General features: G+C 42.0%; 1 protein-coding gene and 1 long non-coding RNA gene across 2 annotated transcripts in view; one reads left to right on the forward strand and one right to left on the reverse strand.

Annotated features, from left to right (window-relative positions):
* Nucleotides 1-16,766, reverse strand: part of HTR2A (5-hydroxytryptamine receptor 2A) — a 59,546-nt gene extending 42,780 nt beyond the window's left edge. Inside the window, exons 1-2 of the mRNA XM_068929806.1 lie at nucleotides 15,233-16,766; nucleotides 9,668-9,868 (exon numbers count right to left, since the gene is read on the reverse strand). Coding sequence (XP_068785907.1) covers nucleotides 9,668-9,868; nucleotides 15,233-15,647 — 616 coding nt within the window. The 5' untranslated portion in view covers nucleotides 15,648-16,766. The remainder of the gene's footprint in view (nucleotides 1-9,667; nucleotides 9,869-15,232) is intronic.
* A 3,358-nt stretch (nucleotides 16,767-20,124) lies between these two features.
* Nucleotides 20,125-23,124, forward strand: LOC138065580 (uncharacterized). The gene is made up of 3 exons (XR_011138616.1): nucleotides 20,125-20,353; nucleotides 20,446-20,565; nucleotides 22,991-23,124. It is a non-coding gene; the product is annotated as an uncharacterized lncRNA (long non-coding RNA).
* Nucleotides 23,125-24,230: the final 1,106 nt, after the last annotated feature.

Consider the following 24,230-nt stretch of genomic DNA (forward strand, 5'->3'; position numbering starts at 1 on the left):
GGAAGGAACTAGGAAATGTTTTCCTCTAGGGAACGTAGGCTAATGATGGCTATGTAACTACTTCATCCATGATGATTAGAAGTGATTAGAAGTGACTGACCTGAAGATAAAGAGATGAATATTTGGTTTGAAAATTTTCAAGATGTGCCATAGATCTCCCAACCTAGCTCTCCACAGAGGGAAAAGGTGTTACTCATTCTTGTTTAAAGCTTCTTGATGGACAAAAATGCTACTTCTTTGCTCCGCAAAATACAGCAGAGCAGGTCAAACATCCTCTTTTATTTCTTTGTATTCAGTTAATGTTATTTAAATTGCATCACTGTTTTTAAGTTCCTCATAGCACTGGTTTAATTTCTACTTGAAGGAAGTTACAAATTAGTAATCACTGGCTTAGGTAAAATATGTTGCAATTTCAAAAGGACAAGAGCCTCTAAGTGGGATATATGCTACCTGTTTGTGATATTTCTCTTGCTTTAGCAAATGACCCATTTGTCTTTCATGTCAGATGGCTTCCTGCAATGGTGTGCACTATTCAGGCCCCTGGGAGAATAGATTTGGATATAATTGTGCTTCAAGAAAGGAAGAAATACAATACATTTATATCTGAATCTTCCCAGATCACACGTTGTTGGTCTGCCCTTTTAGCTGTGAAGCTCCCGAAGGCTCCTCAGGGCTGACTTATTATATGTTATACATGCCAAGTGCACAATAATGCTTCATAAAAAATAGTAGCAATAAGGTACAAATTATGGATAATTCTTAGATATTTCACTGCCATAAGTAACTAATGCATTGGCTCTTGGAGCAGTTTAAATGACAAGATCCTTTGCCCTCCTAGTTTTTACACTTCTGGACTTTTACTTATTATTTTGTATGATTTGTTAAGTACTGTTAATTTACTTAACTCTAGCTTAATTCTCTGTTGAACTGAAAGGAAATTTCCATTGATAGCTGTCTGAAATTTCTCCAGCAGTACTGTTTGATCTCATCGTGTAGTCCTGCCGCTTGACAGGAGACTGAAAATAACTATCACATATGTTGTTTCATATTTGATTTTTTTAGTGATGATTTTGCACTGAAACGGATGGACACACACGACTAACCCCGTAATTCTTCTGGACTTTCTAGACCACAGGCTAAGACATGTTGCTTTTTCTTCCCGCTGCTTCCCTAGGACCTGGGTCTGCACCTCATGGCCCAGGTTTCTGACTGCACTCTTCTGTCCATATCCCACCTTAATCCAGATTGTTGGCTCTTCCCTCCTTGCCTCCTTCTGTGGTTGCTTGAGGAGGCTGCTGATTAAGCAAAGGTCATCTTCAGTTATACAAGGGGATTGCACCAATGGCAGGACAGTTTTTGGGGTAGATGTCTCACCGCAGTGTATAATTTGGAAGGAAAATCATTAAGTGAAGCAGACTACTGACCTGTATGGGTCTGTACATAATGGCTTAGGATACAGTACTTCACGCTTCACTGCCTGCCCAATGGATAGTACCCTTCACACTGACTGAATTGCCTTTTTCTTCAAATCTGCCTGCATCCTGGTCACATCTGTAACATGTCAGGGTTAATGAGCGGACCAAAAGGTGATGTATTCTGTCTACTTATATTTCCCATTTATGTGTTGCTACGTATTGCTATAGCATAATCCCTAAGTTTATCTTTCTGCTAAATGTCACAAGCCACCTTTAAAATGAAAAATAAGTATATGAACTACCCTTGCAACAAGAAATGGCTATGCTGCATGCTCATGATAATGTCCTGCAGTGGTATACCAAGAAGGGCTTGCTTTACCGGGAACATTGAACTTAAAACTTTCAGGCATATGGATGTAAGGGGAAAGTCATGCTGCTTGCTTGGTCGAAGGTCAGCTCAGCCTATGATCTTGGCAATAGCTGTCAATTTGACATTTCAAAGCTCATATCAAATAAAAAATCATAAGGAGGGTTATTTTTTTGCCAAAAGGGAACAAAATTTCCTAGTCAATATATTTTACTTGCAGCATAAATGCTGGGCTGAGTACTATGAAATATGCAGCTCCAACTTTGATCAATTGGAAACTAGAGCCTTTATCATGACATCTCTCAACCTGCTTTCAGGAAGTCACAGGAGTCTGACAGGTTGATTTCCATCAATGACTCCAGAGGACTTAGTAAAAAATATCGACAAGCATTTCTAAATTTGTTGTAGGCAATTAGGAATATATTGCGTCAGCTCTGACAAAACTGATGACTTTTGTTAGCGAGGGTGTGTTCAACTTAGAAATGGTGCCAACATCATGGGCCAAGAAATGCATGGGGAGAGGTAATTGTAGCCTGAGTGTTTGAATGCTTGCAATTTTCATGTTAATTGGGGTAAATTAATGGATTTCATTTAAAAGCAGAAATCCTATAAAACATTTCTCTTTTTTAATGTTAGAAAATGTAGAACCTGGCTTTAATAAAATTTAATTCTTTAAAATACATAAAAAGCTGTGAAATTGCTCTATACAATTTTAAAATGACCTAAAATTTCTTTGGAAAATCTAGAGGTCTAGAAAAGGGTCTAGAAAGTCTAGAAAAAAAGAAGATGACAAATTCTGTCATCAGATTAACCAGGTTCCTTCCTCAATTTAAGCTATGCTATTAAAAGTACAGTTCTACGGTTTAAAAGCTTCTCCTTAAAAATAAAGCAAAGCAGAAAGAAAAGTCACTCATTAGCGTTGTGACCAGTCCTCATTCCTTTTTTTGTCTATAAAGGAGAATGTTTCTTGCAAAAGAGGAGCACGCAAAATGTATGTGTGTCCTTTGCAAAGGCAAGAGCTTCAATCTCTTTCTGATAATCAAGCAATTACATGAACAAAATGGTAAATATAAATATAATAAATATTCTGTATCTGGCAATATATATGTGCTTGTAGAATAAATTCTCTCTCGTGCAGAAGTTTTCCGGTTTGCTAATAGTATCCGGCTTGAAAACTGGGGCCTGCGGGTTTTTATGATGTTTCTTTATCTCTCTGTTTCCAAATTTGAAGAATTTAGAAAGTGATTCAGTCATTATCACTCCGTTGAGCATTGTTTTCAAAAAGAAAAGCATCGGGTCAGTAGCACCTCCTTGTTAGATACTGAAAAAACATACAAAACTTCAAAATGCAAGTTTTTTTAACCTACATGGTTATGAGAGGGAGGTATCTGTGGTAAGCTTTTGGCCTGGTGGATGAGATGTATTTGCTCTTCTGGGAAGAAGAAATTAAGCAGAGGATTTTGGTGCATGGGAAATGGGGGAATAATTTACATCAATATGTGAAGTAATTATGATATTTATATCTCTGTCTTAGAACCATATTAAGTACTATCTCATAGCCAGACTCAGGCTGACTCAGAAATTTGTATCACAGTATTTAGTAATGTTAACTTCTCTCAGACAGTTTGCAAATGAAGTGCTTGTTAACTAATTAGTTGTCAATTCTGGTGGGGTCATTAGTAAGGAGAGAAACTCTCTACTGGCATAACTATTGCTAACTGTTGAGCATCACAGACTGTGTCTCTGTAAAATAATACAACAACAAAGAACCTGTTTCTGTGAGATGCTGATGAAACTCGAATTTCGTGCTTACGAAATTTTTTGCCACAGCCGTTCTTTATAGTTAATGCAATTTTCTCTGTATATCATGGTACAGTTTTTGACAATATCTACGGCATTTTATTTTTACGGTGGCATCTACATCCACATATGGAGCATGTCCCAGGGGACTGGTCAAACACAAAAACTATACGGTTTGCCCTCCAACTGAAAAGAGCAATCAGTGTGCTCACTCTCTGGGAGATGCTTTCAGAAGTATGTTAAAAAAATAGAAATATTGTCTAAGAAAATGATGATAAACACCGCTAAGAATGCAAAGGCAAGTTTCCAAAAGCTAGAAGAAATGGAAGCAAAAGCAATGACTACATGATAAAGAGTGTATTGTAGCAGATATTTCAAGATTAGCTCCAGCACTTCTGAATTTAAGTGCTCACCTTCAAATCCTTGCGATGGGACAACAGCATTGTGTATAATTATTTGCATTTGTACGTATTTTGGCAGCATATTCCGTTTTATAAGTGGTCTTTTCCCATGCCAAGCTCTCCCTACATTAGACTTGAATGAATTGGCAAGTCATAAGTAAGCCATAGGGAAGAAGTGGAGGAAGTGGTGGATCCAGAACAGGGATTCCCAGCGTGCAATCCCTTGGCTATTTGTGCCTTTTGAAAACAGTAAAGGGACTTTGAAATGAAGGCTATCCTTCACAGAACTAAGTGGCTGCTGAGCCGAAGGAGGCCAAAGCTGTTGGCAAACCACAATCCGGAGACTGTGATAGCTGTACTCGCCACATCCCCACTGCTTCCCTGGCCCTTCCAACTCTGCAGGACACCTAGAAGTCCGCAGAGGGGCTGTTCTGCAGGCCGCCTGAGAAGAAAATGTAAGCCTCTGCGTCAGTGTAAAGCCTCCCACGGGCAAATTATCAGAGGGGTAGTTTGCACTGGGCTTGTTCCATATACCTTCAGGTAACTTTTTCACTCGGCACTGTGGAGGATGCTGCTTCACATGCTGCAGTAGCTGTATTTTTGAAATTTCTACAGCAAAGGCAAAATTATGGAGAGATATGTTGTGGGAGATACTACAGTAGCTTGGTCCGGCTCCACTTTGGACTTTCTTCTGCATGAAAAGTACTGAATAAATCCAAGTTGGTGACTGGGGAGAGCAGAGACTGCCTGAAGGCAATGAACAGATGTGTAGGCTGAGCAAGAAATGATAAGAGAAAACTCAGCTAAGAGGATTTGGGCTTCATCAAACTTCCCATGACTTAGACCATTAACAGAGGCATAGAGAGAAATAAGGACTGAGGAATGATTATATATAAGGGCTTAAATTCATGACTTTAACTCCTTTATGTAGCTTTTTCAAGGGTTTTTAAAGGAGACAACGCTACATTTTTGGCCTCCTACAGAACAAAACATTTCTTAGGCCCACTTAGAACTCAAAGGTGTTTTACCTGTATTTTTCAGCTTAGGCTTTATTTGTAATTCTATAGATTCCAGCTAAATGCTACTGAACAAATTCAGCTCTAATTTTCCTACGGAGGGAAAATATTTGGGTCCTTTACACCTATTCTCATAATGACCTCTGTGCTTTAAAACAAATGGAATAATTTTCAGGGTTTAATGCGCTTTTGCTTTCAACAGCTACAAATAATCTAATTATCCAGCCACTGGTGGTACTGGATGATTTAAAAATTAAAGACACTATTAGAATCTGTTACAGTAATTAGAATCCATTTTAAACCAATTGCCTGTGGCATTACATGGTCTAGTGAAAGAAGGGCTGCTGGCAAAATGCAGCCACTAAATGCAAAAATAAATGTTAGTCCAATTTTTTTTTCTAAAAAAGTCAAGATTTCAGAAGTCACCTAAGTGAAATTGCCTGTCCTTTCTTACATTCTTTGTATTTGAAATACTTCAGACAGCACTGAAGCCAATGGAAGGAAGACCATTGCTTGAATGGGTTTTGGATTAAACTCACTTAAAAAAAATGTGAATTTAGTGAATAAAAGTAAAATTAAAAAAATAGTGAATAAAAGGAAAATCTAAAAATGCAATGAACAAAAAAGAAATTTAGTGGATAAAAGCATTATTACCTAGGTGAATTAGTAGAAGTCACAATGAAAGAGGCATTGGTAGACTGGGAGGCATCAGGAGAACTTCTGCAGAGAAAGCAAGCCGTGTCCCACAGATCAGCTCAAATAACTTGGAGAAGTCAGAGAGCAAGGGGATAAGGGTGATCCAGCTGGTGCAATGTTCCTAGACCTCCAGAAGTCTCTGACAACGCTGTTTGATCAAAGCCTATTAAAGAATTAAGCTCTAATGGCGCGAGAAGCAAGATCCTTTTGTAGAAAAAGGTTGTGTTGGAAGACAAAGAGTAGGACTAAATGGTTCTTTTCACGATGAGGGTTATGGATGGTAGCATCCAACAGCCATCTGTGTTAGGGAGGTGCTGTTCAGCCCGTTCATTAACTGCATAGGCAGTGGAACTAAGGTGAGTATAAATTTGCTGACAACACACAGCCGTTGACTGTAGAGAATTGTAGAAGGTGGTCATAAACCTCAGCTGATGGACAATAAAGGAGCAGGCAAAATTCAGCGCTAAGCAGCAAAAAATTGGACGTATGTGTGTGTGGTGGGAGGTTGACCCTACTTATGTGTGCCAGATTGCCTATTATTGCTCAGGAAAGAGATTTTTGGAGTCACTGAGCTGAAAATGTCAGCTCAGTATTCAGAGCTGATCATTAAGACAGACAGAATGACAGGACTTAGGAAGGTAGGAACTGATAACAACACAGAAAAAGTTATGACACCACATAAATTTGCAGTGTGGCCACATCTTAAATACGGCAGTCTGGCCACCTATGTCTTAAAGAGGAGGTAGAAGTACTGGAAAAGATACAGAGCAGGGTGCAAAGACCACTTGGGCATGGGATCCTTCCACACTAACAGACACTAAATAGACGGGGCCTCTCAGCCTGGTAAAAGCAATGATTGAAGGGGACTGTGAAAAAGGATACACTAAGGATTCTGAGACTGAGGGAGCTATCAGAGATGCTCTGATGGACAGGTTTCCCCCTCTTCTTCAAGTGAAGTGAGCCTCTTTGCAGGGGAACATGGTGCCTTTCATTTCTTTCTCTCACTCTTTCACTCGCCATCTCATACATCATGGAAGTTCACAGGAGGAACCAGGGTGCCAGCTCAGCTGCAAATTGCATGAGCAAGGGGGAGCCAAAGGATATCTGAAGTGAGACAGGAGGGCAAAACCTTGAGAAACTGGTGCATCTCATAATTTCCCAGTGAAATGGCAGCCAAACTCTGTGCGCTGCAGAGAGCACCTTGTGCCTGACACTGGCTCTGCCTGTGCTAGCTGTAGCTATGTGAAAATGCAAAGAGTTAAATAATTTATAGGCCTGCTACTATAAGTAGAGAGCCTGGAGATTGGTAAATGATAGATGAAGCACCTCTTTGTTCAGAAACCACTTCCTATTAGTAAATGATATATAAAGTGCCTTGTTCTTCAGAAACCACTTCGTATCTGTTGTGGTCAGATCATGGCAGACGAGGAGGACAGGGCCAATAACTGGTTGGCACTTAGTCTCATGGGAGGTCTGGGATCTGTCAAGATTCCTAATAGTACTGGTATTTTTTTTTATTCTGTTGGTATAGCAATAAGCCGTGGTGCAAACTCGGTCTGGCCTGGCAGCGGGCAGCTCAGCAGCTTTTGTAGCTTGTTGTGTGTTTGCTTCCCTGTCTTTCTTCCAAAGGACATCACATTTGCCAGAAATCATCCATGACACAGTTGCCAGACTGGGAATTAACTCTTCTTCCTTCAGTTCATCTCTCCATGCCGCTTGCTTTCATGCCGCTTGCAAACTAGCTCAAGCAGCACTTTATTCCCTGCACAACTCAGTGCACTTGCCTGGATTCATTTGTATTATTTAATATACTTGCTGTTTTGATGACATTTGATGTATGAATGAGGTGGATTTAACCCTATCAGCCTACCTATTTTCCTAACATTCATCATTACCTTACATTTGTCCTTATCCAACCACAGTAAAGCAAGACTCTGTCCTCTTCACTTATGCTACGCTTGAGTGCTTGCCCATAAAGTGAGGAATTGTGTTTTTCAGAGTTATATCAATAAGGACCACATTGCTATCACTTGCCACTGTAATAACAAATAACATCTGCAGCTTGACTGCTCACTGGTAGAAAAAAAGTCTCCAGAGAGCAGAAAAGGAGTTTTTACAACGGCTAATTTTTTTTGTTATTCCTGCAAAGAATATTCCTAACTTTTGAAATTAAGTATCAAGATATCAAGGAGTTAAACCCTTCTACTTCAGGTTATGCACCATGTTCTAACTAATGGGCCTTAAGGAATGATCTTTTAGGGATGTATTTTAGTAATGCGATAATTTAGACACTCTGGTGGTGAGCCACTGTCTCAAGTAACACGCTGAGCTGCATGGACCACTGGTTTGCTTCTGGAATGGTGATTCTGACCTTTCTGTGAATTTGTTAATTTATTAATGGTTAAAAAGTACAGTAATCTCATACGAACTAACCATAGGCACCACACACAGATACAGACAAATGCTTTAAGTGCAAAGTTAATGAACACTTGATCTAACTTTTTTTTTTTTGGAAAGGGGTCTTTCTTATTTTTTTATGTTATATAAGGAGAATACACTGAAAATGTTTGCAGTTAGAGGGATCCAAGACTGGAAAAACTGGACAGAGCAAGTAATATATTTTTTTACTGGGCCAGTAAAAAATGTGACTGTAGAAATATAAGGTATGACTCATCTCATCTAAATGAAGACGTCGACATCTGAGCAAGACGCTCTAGGCTTCGTTTATAGCTAGTAGAGGAGTAGGTATTTTTAGGGTGCAGTTCATCTGGCCTGTGTTCGACATCTACATCTGTTCGGCTGAACGCACCCCAGAGTCACACGTAACGCTTTTAAACCCAGCCGGTTCTCCGCGTTGGAACATGCAGAGCTGTCCTCTCCTTGAGAGAGGGCTCTCACTATCTCTTCCTGTACTGCAGAAGATACAGCTATTTTAAGCCGTAAACATCTTGGACTGCTTTTTCGCAGACTCTGGGCCAGCATCAAGTGCAGGGCCAGGGAAGAATTCGAAAGGGCAGACAAGTGGCAGCGTTAGGCCTCATCTCTTTTCCTTCCCCTCGAAAGAATGATAACTGGCTACAATTACCACTCACATTAATTGATATTAGCCAGGGAAGCAGCTAATTACCTTTAATCACTGGCGACAGTCATCTCTTCCAGGGCAAGAGAGTGAACTTCTCTTGCTTCTGAATAAGTAAGCTGCCGATACTCAGGGGCTGTACAAAAACAGATGAGCCAAAAGGGGACCGTGCTTTCAACGTTTCTGAGAATCATTGCCTTAGGACTATGAGAAAATCCCTGATGGTATCAGAGACCAAACTTTTTCCACTTCCCATGCCATAAAACAGTTCTGGACCAAGGATGCTGCTACCAAGTAACACTTCCAAGCCTAATTTTAAGTCAATGCAAAGAGAGAGTCATCTACTAAGTGATTCGGGGCACCTGTGTTAGGCTGCAGCTCTGAACTATCCTGTGGGGAAGCTTCTCTCGTTCATGGTGTGTGTAGAATATCTAAATGGGTTGGGATAAACACCCCTCCCTGTGCACCAAGAAAGGCAGAAAAGATCCACCTGTAAGAGACATCTCTAAGCAAATTACCTTCATGAGAAGATACGAACAGTTGACGTAAATAAAACAGGGAAATCTTTCCAGTTCCAATATTTTTTTCTTTTCCCGTATTAAGGTAATGATGAATAATCAATATGGGAAATAAACACATCTTTAAAATAAACTTGAACAGAGTTGTTCTAATGCTGATATATATTCTTTCTCTGACAGTGCTGCTCAGTTCTGCTCCAAATCCCATTGGCACTGTTGATTTCTGTTGCATAATTACTGCATTACAGCATTTCTTAGACTGTGGCAAGCAAAATATTGCTGGCTGAGAATACAGTTTTAGGCTGCAAAATATATGTCAGATCCTATCAAAAGCTAGAAATCTGCAATTACATGCTGAAATATTGCCTCACTTACCGACTGATATGGTCCACACAGCAATTATTTTTGCGAAAGCCTTGGTTCTTGAGTTAAAGCGGCTGTGATGGATGGGGTTTCGAATGGCAATATAGCGATCCAGTGAGATGGCGCAGAGATGCATAATGGATGCAGTGGAGAAAAGCACATCCAAGTAGATCCAAACAGCACAGAGCTTAGTGGGTAGAGGCCATGTATATCCTGCACAAGAGAAAGTTGACATAAGCTAGAAATGTCACATATTCACATATGACTACATTTGTCCTATAGCACATATCCCTCTAGGAAGAGTTTATAGTAAGTGATGCCTTTGAAAGAAATTGTCTGACACTTCCTGTTTTAAGAGATCCTTGTTTTTTTTCCATTTGCTTGCAGCCTTTTAAACCTTCATCTTTTGGGGGTATCTCTGCTTCTTTCCTAGCCTACAGGCTCGATGCTTTTTTCCCCCTATTTTTAAAATTCTATGTGAATAGTGTTTCATGCCATAATTAACCATTTCTGGCGACAAAGCTAAGGAAAGATGAGCAATTTTGTCATTGTAAACATGACAGTTCTCACTTTTCTCTAAGTATTTTTTTCATGTAATTACTGTCTTATTAGCACCTCCTGATATGCAAAACCTTCTAATGTCTGAGGCAGAAACTTTAGATTTAGTGGCGGCTGAGGAACACCAGAGAAATGTATTTTGTTACACACAAGTGATATTTATGTCACCTATCATTAGGCACACTCTACCTAGTAAGGAGGTTACTCCATATATTATCAGTGAACAGAGATAGGCTCCTCCAGAAAGAATAAGCCAAAGCAAGGGCGCTCAACCTAAATCTTTGTTGCTGCAAATTAAATCTTTTTTTCTCCTTGTTCTTTTCATTGGTCATGAAGGACAATTAATTACCATCCTTCCTGGAAGCTATTGGAGGACGGCTACCATTTTCTGCCTAATTTTTTCTTTTTCTCTTCTATACTAAACAAAGCCAATTCCTTTATCTTTTGCTTACAGAGGATGTTTTTACCTTCTGTGCTTCTTGTTTCTCTGCTCTGGAATCTCTTTAATTTATCTACACCTTGATTATAACAGAGTGGACAAAACTGAACTTGGTACTTTTGCAAAGGCCTTCTGACTGCTAAGGGCAGTAGAAGGCTGCTTCATGGGTCTTACAAGGAATGCCCTTGTTCATCCTGGAATGATGTCTGCCTTTGTATAGAAACAGCATACTATTGACACATATGTAATTTATGATCCATTTTGCCCCCCAGATCTTGTTCAGTATGCCTGCAGCTTAGACAAATTTATCCTGTAGTGGTTTGTTTGGTATCTTCTTCTCTGTCTATGAGGATGTCTTTGTGTTTATCCTCACTGAATTTCATTAGTTCATTTTAGACTTTGTCCTCAGGGGGCCAGATCATTGTAGGTAATGCTGATCCTGTCCTTCTGAATGCTTGCAACCTCTCCCAGCCTGGTGTTTTTGGAAAACTATGTGAGCTTATACTCTATACACTATCCAAATTGTTAAGAACAGTATTAACCAAACCCAGGCTAACCAGAGTCTGTAAGACCCCCATTCACAGGCCCTTCTAGTTCTGCAGGGACGCACTGCTAAATTCTCTTGGAGAAAGTTTTGCAGTTGTGGTGGTTTAACTTAGAGCATATTACCCAAGCTGCCCGTGGCAGCACTGCGTGGGCCAATGCCAAAGCTGGTGTTGTGATAACATGCTAGTTTTTCAGAGACTGCCTGTCTCTTTCGGAGACTTGGTGTGACAAGATTTGCAAGAGTAGGAACAGAGGAAGAGGCAGAGGAGCTAGATTCATGTCCAGTTAAATTCAGTCTCAGTGACAGGGGAAGCTGTTTCTTCATGCTCTTGGACTGCTGTAATATGAGCTGACCCTGACAAGCCAGTCAGCTTTTTTTATGTTTTGTCTTGTTTTGTAGTCTTCCAATGGGGAATCCAGGCTCTGGAGGGCTGTTAACTGAGGGCTGGTGTTCAGGAGCATGTCTTGCCAGCAGCCTCTCTCTGTCAGGCCAGGCCAGTTTACACAGGGAAAAAGTTTTTTGGCCTGACAGCAATAAAATATTTTTGCACTTGGCAACGTGTATGTATTCTCTTGCCTCAGTGGCCTTTGGAAACACCCTTTTCATGTTCCTCTAAACACTTGTCCTTGCTCTAAGCCTGGCTGGGACAGGGATAAACAGCATCCCTCCGATAAGCTACCTTGGAGGCTACAGGACCGAGGAATGGGAAGCTAGATGAGGGGAACCAACAGTGGAGGCAATAATAGTGAGAAGGTATGTAGATAACATCCTCCAGACAGGCCTTAGGGCCTCTGCATGTATGTGGCATGCAGAGTAGGGTACCATTGCCTTGGGTTGTAGTCTGGCTGTCATCATTCCACATAACCAAGGAAAAAGATATGGCTGCAGTGTAAAGATGTGGTAGGCAGGGAAAGAGTTGTGAGGTCCAGGATTTCCTGTGGTCCGTGAGGGCTCATGAGGTCGAGGAGCTTGTGTCAGGGAGCCCCATCCAAAGGACAGGCAAGTGATGCTCGCATGTCCATGTGCTCAGTCAGTTCATTTTTCAGGCTGAGGGAGAAGGAGGCAGGGATCCCCTAGGATGAGGGAATTTTTTTCCTCCTGTTGTAGCCAGATGGCAGTATCCAGGTGAGAAGAGAAGTTTTCTCACAAGGAATTTCAGGAGAGCAGGCAGAGAAGTGAAGCTGGCTAGGATTGCTGGGGTCCTGCTTGTTAGCACAGGGAGGTATGGGAAAACCATCTCAGCAAAGGGCTAAGAAAGTGCTGTAAAGAAAGAGGAGTGGAAAGTCTGCAGGTGTGCATGGTCCCTGAGGAGGCTGTGTGCACCGTCTTCCCCTGGCAGAGGCACATCAGCTATGCCATATCTAGGGTCAGCATGTGACTAGACAGCAGCCCTCTGAAATGCCTAGCCCTCCTGCAGCCACTCCACTCTCCTTACACAGCAGCAGGGAGTTAGACAGTATCTGTCAATAATCTCAACAGCATTCTTCATGCTGCGGTGGGAAAATCTCCAAGAGGGGAACAACAGCTCTCTGGCCACCCAAGACTTATTCAGGACTTATTCAACTTTGTTGCTGAACTGTCTGTGAGTTTTCTGTTCCTTGGGCACATCCACCTTGGCAGGCAGGGAAGAGTGTTGCTGGGTATCTTTTTTCTTCTGTGGAGATTAATGCTGCTGGGTGGATGGAGAAGCCTGACTGCCCCAAAGGGTACAGGCTGCAGTTCTGGCAAGCAGAAATGGGGCAGACACATGGTTGGCATCTGTGGCCAAGGCACTTGAACATCAATTGCTCACAGTAATGGTAAAGCTCTAGAGAACAATTAAATTATCTCTATTTTGAGCATAACAGTCACCATCCCCCTTCAGGGGACACTGAGTGAGAATATACATCCGAGGACAGACCTCAGCTTAGGTGAGAAGGCTGCTTCCAGAGGGGAAACCTGCTCAGTTCCTGATGCAAGGAAATGAGTGTGATGTTGCTGCAAGGCCAGGCAAGGAGGGAACTTCAGACCTGGAGATGGGGCTCAGACCTGGAGATGGGGCTAAGCCCAATCAGCTCCCCGGAGCTGAAGGACCGTCCCAGGGTGCTCACGCTAAGGCACAGCACAGCTTGCTGGGAGTCGGGCTGCAGGGTGAGACGTGGGGCCAGCAAGTAGGGAGAGAGCACAGGAAGAGCCGTGCCACAAAGCCTTGCAGGAGGTGGCTTCCCTGGAAGTGCCCCTTTGGGCATGGGAAGATGCAGTGGCTGATGGGGCCCCCTCATTGCATGGTCCTCGGGAGTGCTGTGGCAGAGCAATGGGGGCACAGAGGCCCCCGGTTTGCGTTGAGGATGGTCAGCGTGCCTGACATGGGGCAGCCACGAAGCTGGCTGCTTGCTGACCTTTCTCGGGGCGTTTGAGCCCCAATGCTCCTGTGCCAGGGGAGGTCTCCCTCTGCACCAGGCATTAGTCACAGTGGGAGCACCCAATGATGCACCACACTGGGATGGCACTTCTGGGACTCCATGTGTGTCACTGGCTGTTTTTTCACTGACTAGTTACCAAAGCAGTGCTTTGCAAAGGAAAAAGCGGTGAAAGAAGGAGCGAGGAGGCAAAGCTCCCTCCCTGGTGGCTTTTGGTGACCAGCTGCTCTTCTGTGCTGGTGACCGCAAAGGGGCAAGATGCAGCTTTCCCACGCATGACCACAGTTTCAGCCAGGCTCGGGCAGCTGCCCTCCTTCGCTGTGTGCAGGAAATTCTGCATTTCAACGTGTAAATCATTTCTGTAACATGGATTGCAGGCATCTCTTTCCTCGGTGGCAGAGCCCGGCCAGCAGGAGTCCCTGTTGCATATCTCAGGGAATCACCCAGGATTTAAAAGGGGTTTTGCTAATCTCACAAATCGGATGATTTCTGTTCCTACAGCTCTATTTTGTGTTGTATTTCCCACCAAAGGCTGTTGCACCACTAATAAAATAAATCACAAAGTTTTTTAAATCACAAAGTATTAGTGGCACCAAACACAGTTTACAAATGCTATTGAGGGCAGCCCGTGCAGAAACACTGAAAGAGACATCTGGAAATAAACTCCTAGTGTTCAGGATGAAATCTGCCTAACGTTACAAGCTCCTGCTCAGTGCTTTAGTCCTGGAGTACTGAAGCGATCCTATAAGCTGTACAAGTCTCTGCAGATGACCTCGCTTTCTTCCTGACATTGCCTGCCTTCTCCTTGAACTGTAGCAATTCAATTGTGGCAGCGGACAATTCATTTCTCGAAGTTTAGGGGTGATAACAGCCTGCTAATATTTTGATTGAGCACATAGTCTGCTTTTTTCTATATGTGAGCTATGCTGCAACCGATTTTGGTGAAAATGACAAGAAAGGTCTGCTATAAATCACCTAAAAGGGTATGAACCGTGAGTCATAATTCAGTTAATTCTTAAATACCTTCTCTTAAGCGATCATAGCTGATGCTCAGTTTTACATTTGTAAATGTTACTAAAATTAACTCCCATGCATTTTTTAACTCCCAAAACTCGTTCCAGCATTTGCTGCTGGGTAGCTGTCTAAGTAGGATATTGGTGTTAAGAGAACAATTTAAGTTTTAATTATTTCATTAAAAAAAAAAAAGAGGTTGTCTACTTTGAATCTAAAGGTAGTCATTAGTGCTTCTATGCATGTTTGCAGAGCAAAGGAATTGTCAGGACATTGCATTCTCATTAGGGATATTGAAAATTATTAGCCAGGGACAAAACTGAAAGAATAGAGAGAACAGAGAATCTTTGTATGCATTTGGAGACAATTCTACCAGAGCCAGAGTAGTAAACTAATGATGCTCTGGACAATGTTTAAAATGTCTGTAATTAGAAATTTAAAGTAAGAAAAGATTCAAGTAGCCCACCTACTCTTGCATCTGTTAACCAGTTCTATGTATTTCACCTTGTATGGAGTGATTACATTGCCTTTGTAGTAAGAGAGTGAAATTAATAGCAACAACATGTGCATGCAATGCTTAAAGCTACTCAATACATGCAGTAGATTACACAGGCAATACTCACCGTACAGTATGGTTAACATGGACACAGGCATGACAAGGAAGCCCAGCAGCATATCAGCTATTGCAAGTGACATTAGAAAATAGTTAGTGGCATTCTGTAGCTTTTTCTCCAGTGACACAGCCATGATGACAAGAATATTTCCAGCAATGGTTAAAACAATCACTATCACTGTCAGCAAAGCTGGCCAGTTTTTCTCTGAAAGCTGAAACAAGGAAGAGTAGCACGGTGGACTCATGTTAGCTTCACATGAAAGATTAGTCAGGTTTTCAGAGTCCACAGTCAAGTTAAAGAGATGTGAAAGATTAATATCTGCAGGTCCATTAACGTTTTTGTAGAGTCTTCTCTCGTGATTTAGTTGTATTAAGGAGTTTGCAGTTGGGTTCACAGAGCTCTCCTCATCACAAAGAATATCCATTGCTAAGTCCGAAACTGGTGAGATAAATAGTGCAAAACAGGAGATTATCAACCTTTGTCACCATCAGGCTTTATATTCCTCAGCTGTCCATGCCAGAAGTTGATGGAACACAATCTTTTGTCGACAGTATTTTTGCCACTAACGTGCTGTAGAAAACCATACCAGGATTATTCCGAATGATGGAATGTTTTGTTTTCAGTTCCCTAGGAAGTCCGGTGTTAGCACACATTGAAAAATCCAGCTGAAGAGCAAAACCCAAGTGTAGAACAGAGAATGTGGACTTGAGGCTTCAGAGAGCAAAAATGTTGGAGAAATAAAAGAGAAAAAACTTTGCAACCACTAGGACTCCCCTCTGGAGCTACATCTTATTGCTATTGGTAACTGTAATCACACAATTTTAAACACAGCAGTATTAAAATAGCTTGCCATACAAAACAGCAGAGCTCTCGCTTCTCTGTTAAGAAAGTTGATTAAAGATTCTATCCAGCATCTTTCTCTCAAAATAATTAGATATGCTTTTATTTATAGTTCATCTTCCATAATATGGCTGATAGTCTCTGACTTCTGTTGTATTTCAGTATCATTTTCAGCCTCATATCAGAGATTTCTTATTATGCTCCATGTTGATTTTTACAGCTAATTGTACCTTTTGGCCCAGCATGGCTTCAAAATGGAAATTAAGCAAATAAGTACTAGGATCAAAAATACAATTCAAGGAAGACTTACATCGTACTTCAGAGCTCCCACTTAAACTGCAATTAGGTTCACTTTGTACCCTGATTTACCATATCCTTCACTGCATTTAGCCAGTTTTAGGTCCTTCTTCTTCAGTCTCCTCCAAAATGGTGGTATTTGGAATAGTTTTCTTTTCTTTTCTTTTCTTTTTTTTTTTTGACTTCTAAAGTGCACACTTGAGTGAAGCCAGTTCCTGTGCTGTGAGTCTTGCTCCTTTCTTCTGAGAGATAGGCTGCTTGCCGGCTCTTTCCTTGTGCATTTCCCCTGCCCCAGGGCAAGCTATATTTAAAATAATAATAATATCGGAGCCCTTCTCAAAGTGACACAAAAGAGAGCACACACTCTAGAAAGAGCAGCCGGCACAAAGGAATTACGGATTTCGACAGGAATGGAATTTCTTGCTCGCTGCCTTGTTCAGTTTGTCAGACCTCCCACTATCTGGATGTCATAAACTGCGAGGTAGCAACAGCAGAGGAGGGCAGAGGAGGGCAGACCATATAGGGTCTTTTTGGCAACTAGCAGCTTTTTCACTTTATATTTTGGCGGTCCTGTGCTTGGGTCTTTTTCAGTGCACTCTTTTCATTTGCGGAGGATGCCTTGCAAGCACAGCTGCATGCAATTACAATGTTTTACAGGATGCAGGCTTAAAAGACAAAATATAAGGCTTGCAATGGTAGATACTAGTGAAAACTGTAAGTATGAAGCTCGTTCCCCTGCGAGCAGAAATTATGCCAGCCTTAAATGGAAGGACTAGTGTTTAGTCCCCTTCACTTTTAACTCCAGGTCGGAGCGGACACGGCAATCAAATTGGCAATAGATACTTATAAAATATTAAAGTCACCCTGATGTCACTGTCATTCGTCAAGAGGCGGATGCTACAGTTAACCCCAGTTGTTCCCAGCTGTCAGCCTGTCTGAAAGCAGAGTCCCAAATGAAGCAGTTCGGTAAGACAAAATAGCGTAAAGCACAAGGGGTAACAAAATAGTCTTCCACCCTTTCTGCCTTGTACCTCGACTGCCAGAATGTGAATGAAGAACTGGGCAACTCTTTAATTTTCCACATAGCAGGAAACCTACTCCCAGTTGAATGTGACTTATGGTTGCCAAAAATTCAGCTAAGGGGCCAGCTGCTCCCTTGGCCATCCTGACATATATTGAAGATTTTTGTTATGGAGAGGAATACTGCTGCATACAAAAAGGCTTAGGCAGTCTAGTGCGTGTGATCAGACATGCACAAGTTTCCAGAGGACACTGATGTGCCGCAGCATGCCCCCTGGGCTGTGGGAGCCCCTTAGCTTGGCTCTTCACAAAGCACCACCAACCCAACTGGAGTTTCCTGAGGTTTACTGAAGGTGGAGTATGAGCACTTGGAGAGATACCACAGGTCAGCTGACATGTGGCAATTTCCTCAGGTATCAAAACTTTATGAAAGTGAGCCTAGGAACGCCTGCCAAAGCCCATCCACATCTTTGAAGCTCTAGCTCTCCTACAGTAAATCTCCTTTGGGGCTGCTTTTTGCTACTGACTAAGCCCAGGCCAACAACTTTCACAGCAGGACTCAACAGACTCCGTAGCAGGACTGAGCAACCAGGCAGTAGTTCCTACTGACACCCATTTGGGATTCAGAAATGAGCCACCCCAACACTGAGGTTTCCTGATCCCGTAGATGAGGGCTGTCAGACAACACAAGCTGGTAGAAAAGTCTGATAATGCTGAATTTAGCATGGAATGTTTCTCCTGGCAATCCCACCCAAGAGCCAGGACAGGCCCTTTCCCTTCCTCTTCTAACAAGAGAACTGCATGGTTACAGAGTTCAACCAGTGAATTTAGTGGCTCTGCTTCAGAGGGCTCAGATGATGTCGGTCGTGGTGACCCCCTCGACATGAGAGTAGACAGAGATCAGCTGCAGACAGTGTGCTCCGTTTCTGCTGAAACACAGGCACTGTGCAGAAAGGGACACATGACCTCTTGGCTAGGGCTAGATACCATCCTTTCTGAAGAACACAGGTGTCCTGCTGTTTTCTTACATGGCTCCCTCCAGGCTCTGACAACTTTTTGCTGTAACAGTCCTTGGTGGGAGGTACTTTTTGTAACCCTAACTGTGGGTTAGAGGCTACTCCCTCTGGCAGAGCTCTCTCTCTGTCTCAGTAAATCTTTCAGTCTTTGCTAGAAGGTGGCCCAGTTTCCCCGGGCAGCGCTTGTGTACCTCCCTCCTGGAGATTTAGGACCTGGTCTTCCACTTTCTTACACGAATACACTAATAAATAGGCTGTGTATAAAAGGCTTGTGAATCCTGATTTCACACCTGTACCTCCCTGTAGGCCTGAAGCAGATGCCTGAAGTGTAGAAAGAGGCAGAACTTTGTCTATCACCTTCCTGTTTCTCACTGACTAGCTTCATCTTCCCCTTCACCACGGTGGTGCGAATCTCACTCTGAGATACTTCACCCTTCTTGTGCTCAGATGTCTAACTTAGGACTGTAGCTCTACTCTAGACATCAGGAGCTTAAAAGGTTTAGTGTGAACAGCTGGATGTTGCCATGCCTAAGAGCTTTGCAGGAATAGTTGTAAGCTCTTCAGGTTGGCATTGTACCATCTCTTTTGGTCTGGGTGTAGGCATATCATGGTAAAGGCCAAGTGCCTTTTGGTCGCTATTCTGTCCTCCCAGAAAACCATATGATAGATGTGAAATTGAGGCACAGGTAGCGCAGGTAGAATAACTATCTTTCCTAGAGATGTATGTGAAAAATGTAGACGAGTCAGAAACTACTTTTGTGCATTGAAGTCATAGCCCAGCACATTAGAAACAAAACTATGATCTTCTGATCTCTTCTAGCAAAGTGTGTTGGATGTGCTACTGAGCACAAGTATATTATATTATTTATCTCAGAATCTTTATTTACTATAATAAACCCACAAAAGCCTGAAAATGGTTTCACTTTAATTTGTTAACATTATAGCGGTAGATCCAAGCAAGCAATAGGTATCCAACCTTCCTCTGCTGGACCTGGTGAGATAAGGGTGCCTGGGCTTCCAAAGATGCTCTTGTTTCCTTGCAGGACTGAGCTTATACTGTATGTTGAAGGCCAAATCACAATCAGGTGCAATTCAAGAGAAAAAAAACGTTAATGTTTAAAGTCAATCTTGACCATTGTTTTTCCCAAAGATGAGCAGTTCTGGAAAACTGTAAGTCCTGTGATAACCCATTTTGAAACGAACAATCTTCTGCTCAAATTGTGGTAGTGTCTTACACCCTGGGACCTGCAATCCTAGGCAACCTGTCTGCGTTAAAAATAAAGGCAGCTGCAGTGGGTCCCAGTCTATGTAAATTAAGTGAAATCTTACCTTAAAACGGTGATAATGTGGGCTGCAGCTAGTCATAAACCATTCTTTAGAAACAAAGCTGGCAGAAATAGTCTACATATTGCTGTTTAATTGCTGGAAGGCACCAGCATATCAGATTCATGAGAAGCCCTCCTCTGTTTCTTAGCACTGCTAGGAAATGTTGTAGGACATTAATCTGTACTCTTGGGCAAGGTTTTAATGCTTGGCATAGCATACATTTTAGCTTCCTCATAACACAGCTTTTCAACAATTTCATATAAAAGAAGAAAAGGAAGAAAACCTACTTTGCATAACCCGAACTTACTGTTCTCAAGATTATTCTGCGTACAAAAATCCCCTCTTCCTGAGTTTGTCATTGCTGTCCTCAGTGCTTTGAGTGGGTTGTGCAATCAGTAAGCATAAAAACTACAGAGTCTAATAGTTCATTCTGACAACTAAATGTGAGGCAAGTGGAACGTGAATAATTTTTCTTGTGGTCGAGACTATTTGGTATCTCTGTTTACATTTATCAGCAACTATTGGAGCAGTTCATGCTGTGGTGCCTGGAGATGTGAATCAGAGCCCTGCTGTTAGAAACCGGAACAAATAACTAAACAGTTCTGCTGTCTTCTCAAGGTACGCTCCACAGGTGAGCTAGTTTCTGAATCTCTTGGCCTTCCTACCCATTCCTTTGCAGTGAAGAGAGAACAGGTTGACCTGACATTTCCAAAAAATGCACAGGAGCAGCATCCCTCACCCTTGCTGTCCATGGATGCTGATCCCAAGCAAGTCGTGTGCTGTGGCACCAATGCCCTTTGTCCTCCCTGTGGACCACAGATCCTGATGGCTGAAAATCCCTTGGTGAGTAATGCCATGGTGCCAGTGTGTTGTTGTGGGGGATCTCTGCTGTAAAATTGGCTATCATCTGTTTTGATTCAGGCTGGACTGCTTCTGACAAGCAGCTTTTGAATGAGAACCACATATTAGAAGCTGGGGCTGAAAGGGAAGTTGGAATAACTCTATTTAATTATAATTTCTAAGAGCAATAAATACTAAGCAATCTGCAATATGCAAATATATATCAAATATATGTAAAAATAACATAAACTCTCCAAACTTCCCTGTCTATCCCTACCTGCAAATGCTTTGCTTCACTTTCTATTCAGTCCTAGGAGAAGCTGTGGTTTATCTCTTACTTTTGCCTCGCTGACTCATGGATCCATGACTTTAGGAAAGATGTACAGTATATCTGGTGATTTATAGGCTGTTCTACTCCCCAAACACATGCTATTCTTTCTGCAGCTTCTAAAGCACATAGTCCTTTTACAGTAAAAGGGAAAAAGTCTGTTCCCCCAAATTGTTCCTGTTATAAAGAGACTGCAGTTTAACAGAAGGCAGGACGTCCCTTATGTAAACAGAAAACAAAACAAAAGGAAAGAACATAGAGGAAAATAATGCAACATTGTGTCCTTCTTAAATAACTGTGCACATATCTTGAAGGTTAGGTATTTTTGAGCTTCTCTTCCTATTATTCTTGAAATCCACTTATTTGGAGCAGAAGTAGTAGACTTAGTCTGGCACGCTTACTTTTGTAATTGTCTTCCTGACGTATCTACATGCTAGTTTGACCCTCTCATCTAAGCTGCCTGGGATTGTCTACATGAAGGCTAACACAGAAATAACTCAGTAAAAGAAGTCTAATAACACAGACAACATTGTAAGGGCCTTCATAAATGAGTTGTACTGGACTAAGGGTTAAAATAGTACCTATTGTACTTACTATAGCTCATCCGCTGTAAGGACAAGTGCCGTATCTGGAAAGCACGTTATCTGGCTAACCTGGGCTATGGTGAGGGTGGGAGCACCACTTGCATGTATGCATGCAGGGAAAGTGAACGGGCAGCCTGGACAGGAAGTGTTTCCCACATGGCCCCTTTGCATTCCCCTGTCGCTGCTGCTCTGGTTTGTGTGTGCAGGTTCTTCCTCTCTCCTCTTTCTTTATCCTCCCTCCTGTTTCATCGTGCATGGGGTAGGACACTGGATTTCTTTATCCCACATCTCCCACACTTTGCCATCACCTCTCAGCAGGCTGCTACTGCGTCAGCTCTTCTCAGGAAGATGCCTGGGAAGGATGTGCAAGAGAAGGGAGGACGGAGACAGAGATGCAGATGCACAGGACCTTTTTTGTTTCCTTCATCCTAGGCCCTTTGGCTTCTAAGCTGGATCTCTTCTGCTGGAAGCTGGGTAGACTGCCATTTCTGGGACAGGAAAGGAATTTTTCTGAGTGGGAAATCAATGTACACTCTTTCTTTCTCAGCTTCTGCTTGGCATCTAAGAAAAATCAGCCCAAACTGTCGGCTTGAGGCCAAGAGCGTAAATTCCCCGTTGCTGCTGGGCCTGCAGAAGCACCAGTCTGGAGCATGGCACCGGCAAAACAGGGAGGGAAACCAGCCAGGGAAAACATGTGTCTCACATAGCAGCTCCGAGAGGAAAAGAGACTGAGACCCTCGGTTCCCAACCCAGTGACATGGCCGAGCAGACCACCATGAAGGACTTCACCCACCCTGGTCACTCTCCCCTGCTACAGCCTCTATTTTGATCCCTTCCCCTAGTGCATAGGGTTGGATGCTTTCTGCAAAGCCCTAGATGCTTCCCCACTTGGATAATAGCTTTAACTAAACTTGAAGCTACTGTAATTAACCCTATTGTACACTATATGTCTCATTGTTACCGTATTCCCACCATTTCCTTCAAGGTTTAACACTAATATTCTTTCACCATTATTATTTTTTCCTCGCTACATCACTTCTCTGTCTGGTATAAAATAATTACATCTATATTTCTGTCATCCTTGCAAAATGATAGAAAGCAATATGAGGAGAATGAGCCTTATTCTCTATTCTGATACACTATTTATAAGTCCAGGTCCCGCTGCAGATTTTAGGACCATTTCCTATAACGGTAGGTGAGAAGGTATTTGGCGCCATAATCTAGCAGATCAGCCTGGATCTCCACCTCCTTTGTGTATGCACAATCCCAACAAGGAGGAAAATATGAGTGTGAACCTGGGACACCATAAGGCACATCTTTTTTCTGACTAAGTGTGTGCCCTGAGATCAGTATTGTTGCACGTGATACCAATTTTAAGTTGATCTGATTCCAGTGAAGCTCAATGGAATTGCTGTGGCATAAAACTGGTATCATGATATGTGAGCTGAGTAGAGTTGGAAAAAAGTCCTGTCTCTCATGTGAAGGTCTGACTATTTAAACATTTTTTTTTCCACAGATCAAAATTTTGTCACAGAAGGAAAAGCTCTGAAGAATTTCAGTTTGAAAGTATTGAAACATTTTGCTTCAGACTTTTTGATCTAAATGTAACATTTTAATATTGTTGAATTAAAAATATTTACTTGTGAGCTGACTGTGATGCAAATTGTCTTATTCCCTTATTCTCCTGGACAATTTATATCTACCAGAACACCACAGCCAAAGGCAGTTTCAAGTAGAAATGAGTTGAAATAAAATATTCCTGTTCAGTTAAAAAATAAACTGAAACATTTTGACTTGCGTCAAGCCATGCAGTGAAGGAAATATTTTGTTTTCATTTTCCCAAAGGAAACCTAAATAGTTTGAGCAAAATTAAATTTTTCTTGCATAAAATGGTGAATTTGTGGAAACTTAATTTCCCATTAAAGGCCACATTGCCGGGAAGTGTCCATTTCGCTTTTGTGCAGAAGCAGTGATTGGCCTCTGATGGATGAATTCTGAAACCTTGATTTAAGGAAACCTCTCATAAAATCTGTATTTTGTGATAGAAAAAACTGAAGTCTCAGGTTGTTCTTCAGGTCTTTCTCTCAGACTGTAAATATTAACTATGTATCTGAAAATAGCTCTTATCTGACCAGAGGCCACTGCAAACACTTAATTTACTAAAATATATTTGACTCTAGATAGTCTATTTTAAAGCAGCTAGGAGGAAGCTAGCACGTTGGCTTGTTCTCAGATAATATTATGCTTTGTTCTGATGATCTGAGTTACAAATAGGCCAGTTCCTCTGTAGATAAAATTCTGTTTCTCCCAGACGTATATAAGCGTCAGTTCTGCAACATAAAGCTCTATACTCCAGTAGTAGTATCAGAATTTGTTCTGCTATTTTTTCTCCTCATTTTAAATGGCCAGCGTTCAGCATTTTTCACTTGATTTGCTTCAGTCTACTGCTCAAAGATGCACTGTCTCATCGTGCTGCCCCACATTAACACTGCTCATCATCCAAAGCCTGAGTTATCATCTCAGCTGTTGTCCAGTGCAGTAATGCCTTTTTTAATGGGGTGATCAGAACCGTGCACCGTATTGCAAAGGTGGCGTTGTGGGAACTTTCCGCAATACCGGTATCATGTGTGGAAGACTTACATGTCTGCGAAAGGCTGCTCTGTCTTTCATCCAGTGCTAGACACTGCAGAAGAAGGTAGGCGCTCTTCATCCTTCCTTCCTTTTCTCCCGCCCAGTAATTTTCACTGCTTTGTTAA

This window comes from Struthio camelus, chromosome 1, assembly GCF_040807025.1.
Source record: "Struthio camelus isolate bStrCam1 chromosome 1, bStrCam1.hap1, whole genome shotgun sequence".
NCBI lineage: Eukaryota > Metazoa > Chordata > Aves > Struthioniformes > Struthionidae > Struthio > Struthio camelus.